At 32.5% G+C, this 2,482-nt stretch overlaps 1 protein-coding gene across 1 annotated transcript; it reads right to left on the bottom strand.

Annotated features, from left to right (window-relative positions):
* Nucleotides 1-346: 346 nt before the first annotated feature.
* On the bottom strand, nt 347-1,475 carry LOC102601056 (WAT1-related protein At4g08290-like). Its single transcript, XM_015310311.1, has 5 exons — nt 1,396-1,475; nt 1,148-1,210; nt 958-1,074; nt 649-883; nt 347-529 (listed from the first exon to the last, which is right to left on the bottom strand). Exons 1-5 carry the CDS (start codon nt 1,473-1,475, stop codon nt 347-349), a joined length of 678 nt encoding a protein of 225 aa, XP_015165797.1.
* Nucleotides 1,476-2,482: the final 1,007 nt, after the last annotated feature.

Raw genomic sequence — 2,482 nt, 5'->3', positions numbered from 1 at the left:
CTTTTCCCCACAAAAGCAAGTACAGTCCAATAATGACAATTACTGCTCCAATGATGCTGAAAATGTTTAAGGAGGGTATTATAGTGCATGAATTTGATTCCCTTCTTTCCCAAAGAACAAAATGAAGGCTTACCTGCCCGTGTAGAGCTTTTCACCAAGGACGAAATATGCTAGAACTGCAACTAGTACGGTTGAGAGTGGGTTGAACACAGTTATGAAAACTGGTCCCTTTTGTTCGGTGCACCAGAGTTGTATGTACACTACTAAACCAGACATCACTATGCCCTATTCCAGATATAATAATTCTAATTAAAATGTGCAAGTTCAAAATTGTTTTGGAGAGAAACTATTGGACTTGGACCCTTCTTACCCCATACAAAGTAGACCAGAAATCAATGTTGAAACCCATGGTCCAAGCTGCTCGTTTGTGTTGTACAATTACTGTGTAGAAAGCTGATTGTGCTGCACCAACAAAACTCATCCATGTAGTCAGTGATAGTTGTGCTGGATATCTTTTCAAAGTGTAAGCCTGAAAAATTCCAGTGTCAGCTTGTGTGTGTTCTCTCCTCGGAAACACTAGTTAGTTCCTACATAGATTACTAGGCATATTTCATGCAAGTCTTCCTAATGAAGAGTTATAGTGCAAACCTGCATGATGTACCATATTGACCACGTAATGCAGCTAGCAGCAGTGAGGATCAAGCCTTTTGACCAGTTCTCGTGGACAACACCATTCCCTCTGTGGATGTAGATGAGAGGATGTCCTAAGCTTTTCACAACAGGTCCTTTGTATAATGTCATGCTCATAACCCCAGCCAAGGAAACCAAGGTTCCTACGACTTTTGCTATTCCTCTAGGATTTCGAATGTTAGCATCTTCCAACCTACACCAAGAAAGAGCATTATATGAACTTTGATTGCAGTCATATCCTCTTCATGATGGAATTATATGTGTTACCTGAGAATAACTGCTAGTACAAATGTTAAGGCAGCTATAGTGTTGACCATCGAGGCAAGAAGAGTCGGAGAAGTGTAGTTCAAGCTCACAAAGTACATGTTCAGTGTCAAACTCACTCTGTTATGAAGGATATACTGTTAATATTCCTCATCAAACAACATATGGAAATTTGATGTTTGATAGATCTTACCCCACTAGAGAGAGTACAAATATCTCCAACAGCAAAGCTATAGTTAACTTTGGCCTCGTCTTTCTGCAGAAATCAACAGAAACATCAGAAAAAACTGCATTTCTGCATTGGAGATGACTTTGTGATTTACCTTTCAAGGAAAAATAGGGCAAAGGGGTAGCATAGCAAGACCGGCAACGATATGCCGATAAGTTATGTAAACATGAGGATTCATTCCATGATTGAAGGAAGCTTCAGTTATGAAGTACAAAAAAGTGTAAGCAATTTGAGCCAAAACCATAAGGATGTGAGGCTTGAACCTCTTGTAAGTGCCTATGCTAGTCCCCATAGCTATCAATACTTTTGGACACGTTTAGGATTAGAGAAGTATTGATGAAAAATAATATTGAGTTACCAGCTGAGAAGAGTCCTATTCTAGTTATAATAGGAATCTTGAAAAAGCGCTTATGTGAAATAATTAAAATATTTTAAAAATTAGTTCCATGTAACTAAAAAAATATTTTTTTAAAAAAATATTTAAAAGTTAAATACGGTAAAAAAAAATTCCTACAAAGTTTGATGATCTTTTTAATGAACATTTAGTATAATATATATATATATATATATATATTTAGGTTAAGATTTAAAAGTTCAAAAGGACAAGGTCATGGGTTGGGTCTCCAGAAAAACAAAATGACGGCAATATTAATAAGAGAATTTTTTTAAAATGTCAATATTTTAGCATTTAATAGGATCTCTTAGCTACATTTTCAATATTCATTAAAAGAGTCAATATTTTAGTTTGTTATATATCTGATTTATGTATTTTTTAAATTTATTTATTTTGAAAGAATACAACTATTTAATAACAGAAAGGAGAAAATCAAGGGATAGAATATTTCAAAAAAAAGGTAAGTATCACTTAATTTTCTCATCAGTTATATTTTCAAAGAAAAATCAAACGTGTGCCTTTCTCACAATGTATTTTTGTTTTTTTTCTTCTAGAATTTTGTAACATTTTTTAAATCGTATCATTCCAATATGTATACTATTTGTATTCATTCTAGTTTTCATGTTGTATTTTGTATAATGAAATTTGTATTTTTTTATTAGTTTGTATTCATTCCAATAGGTATACCAAATGAATCTGTAGTTATTTAAAAAACATATTTGTATTCATGTATTTTTTTCACTGTGTATTTATTTTTTTTCTTCAGAATCTTGTATCCTTTCTTAAGTCGTATTCATTCCAATATGTATTTTATTTGTATTTGTATTCATTCTAGTTTTTATGTAGTATTTTGTATAATAATATATAAAATACAAAAAACAATATAATGAAAAAGTGAGAATGAA

This window comes from Solanum tuberosum, unplaced genomic scaffold (assembly GCF_000226075.1).
Source record: "Solanum tuberosum cultivar DM 1-3 516 R44 unplaced genomic scaffold, SolTub_3.0 scf00133, whole genome shotgun sequence".
NCBI classification, from domain to species: Eukaryota; Viridiplantae; Streptophyta; class Magnoliopsida; order Solanales; family Solanaceae; genus Solanum; species Solanum tuberosum.
This window is presented reverse-complemented; position numbering and strand designations above follow the sequence as displayed.

Excerpts from the sequence above, each read along its gene's own strand:
- LOC102601056 (XM_015310311.1), bottom strand. The coding sequence starts at position 1,475 with ATGGGGACTAGCATAGGCACTTACAAGAGGTTCAAGCCTCACATCCTT. Across the intron at positions 1,211-1,395 it reads CAAATTGCTTACACTTTTTT|AAAGACGAGGCCAAAGTTAA; the intron begins GTACTTCATAAC and ends TGATTTCTGCAG. Across the intron at positions 884-957 it reads GTACTAGCAGTTATTCTCAG|GTTGGAAGATGCTAACATTC; the intron begins GTAACACATATA and ends TTCTTGGTGTAG.